At 61.3% G+C, this 1397-nt stretch overlaps 1 protein-coding gene across 1 annotated transcript in view; it reads left to right on the forward strand.

Annotated features, from left to right (window-relative positions):
* Window positions 1-70: 70 nt before the first annotated feature.
* Window positions 71-1397, forward strand: part of MAP2K7 (mitogen-activated protein kinase kinase 7) — a gene marked incomplete at both ends in the record, with an annotated part of 4879 nt that continues 3552 nt past the window's right edge. Inside the window, 2 exons of the mRNA XM_027671733.1 lie at window positions 71-210; window positions 1334-1397. Of these exons, the coding sequence (XP_027527534.1) occupies window positions 71-210; window positions 1334-1397 (204 nt within the window). The remainder of the gene's footprint in view (window positions 211-1333) is intronic.

Consider the following 1397-nt stretch of genomic DNA (forward strand, 5'->3'; position numbering starts at 1 on the left):
TGGGGTTGTCCCCCCCAATTTTGGGGTTGTCCCCCCCAATTTTGGGGGTGCTGACCCCTGTGTCTCCCCCCCAGCGCTGCAGCTGCCCCTGGTGAGCGAGGGGGGTCGGGGGGGGCCCCCCGAGAGCCCCCAGCCCGCGCCCCCCCCCCGGCCCCGCCACATGCTGGGGCTGCCCCCGCCCCCCTTCCTGGTGCCCCGCAGCGTCGAGAGGTGAGGCCACGCCCCCAAAACCCCATTGGCCGGCGGCCGCCCCACCCCCCGGGCCGCGGGATGCGATTGGATGGGTGGCGGGAGGGGGTGGGTGCTGATTGGCTGGAGGGGTGGGGGATCGTGGGCTCCGATTGGTCAGAGCTCCGGAGGTCGTGCGTGTTCTGATTGGCCGGAAGTCTGGACGATCCCGTGCTCTGATTGGCTGGAGCTCCAAGGGTCCTGTAATCTGATTGGCCAGAGGCCTGGGCGATCCCATGCTCTGATTGGCCAGAGGACTGGGCGATCCCGTGCTCTGACTGGCCACAGGTTCGGGGAGATTTTGTACTCTGATTGGCCAGAGGTCCAAGGATCCTGTAATCTGATTGGCCAGAGGTCTGGGAGGATCCCATGCTCTGATTGGCTGGAACTCCAGGGAGATCCTGTGTTCTGATTGGCCAGAGGGGTGGGGTGATTCTGTGCTCTGATTGGCCAGAGGTCCAGGAGGATGAAATGCTCCGATTGGCCAGAGATCTGAGCATCCTGTGCTCTGATTGGCCAGAGCTGCAGGGGGATCACGTCTCCTGATTGGCCGGGCAGGAGGCTCGTGCTGATTGGTGGATGTACAGCAGTCGGCAGGAGCTGATTGGTCAGAGGTCCAGGGGGATCCCCTGCTCTGATTGGCCACAGGTCCAAAGAGTCTGGGCTCTGATTGGCCAGAGGTATTGAGTGACCCTGTGCTCTGATTGGCCAGTTGTGTGGGTGTGTTCCTGTGTGCTGATTGGCCAGGATTGCAGTCTTTTCCTGGTTGGCCAGGCTCTCCCCGTGCCCCGTTCTGATTGGCTGAGCTCTCTCTGTGTCCTATTCTGATTGGCCGGGCTCTCCCCATGCCATGTTTTGATTGGCCAAGCTCTCCCCATGCCCCGTTCTGATTAACTGAGCTCTCCCTGTGTCCCATTCTGATTGGCTGGGCTCTCCCTGTGCCCTGTTCTGATTGGCCGGGCTCTCCCCATGCCCTGTTCTGATTAGCTGGGTTCTCCCTGTGTCTCATTCTGATTGGCTGAGCTCTCCCCATGCCCCATTCTGATTGGCTGAGCTCTCCCCATGTCCTGTTCTGATTGGCTGTTCTCTCCCCTTGCTCCCCCAGCATCGAGATTGATCAGAAGCTCCAGGAGATCATGAAACAAACGGGTTATTTGACCGTGGGGGGG

This window comes from Neopelma chrysocephalum, unplaced genomic scaffold (genome assembly GCF_003984885.1).
Source record: "Neopelma chrysocephalum unplaced genomic scaffold, ASM398488v2 Primary Assembly neopelma1_97164, whole genome shotgun sequence".
Taxonomy (NCBI): domain Eukaryota; kingdom Metazoa; phylum Chordata; class Aves; order Passeriformes; family Pipridae; genus Neopelma; species Neopelma chrysocephalum.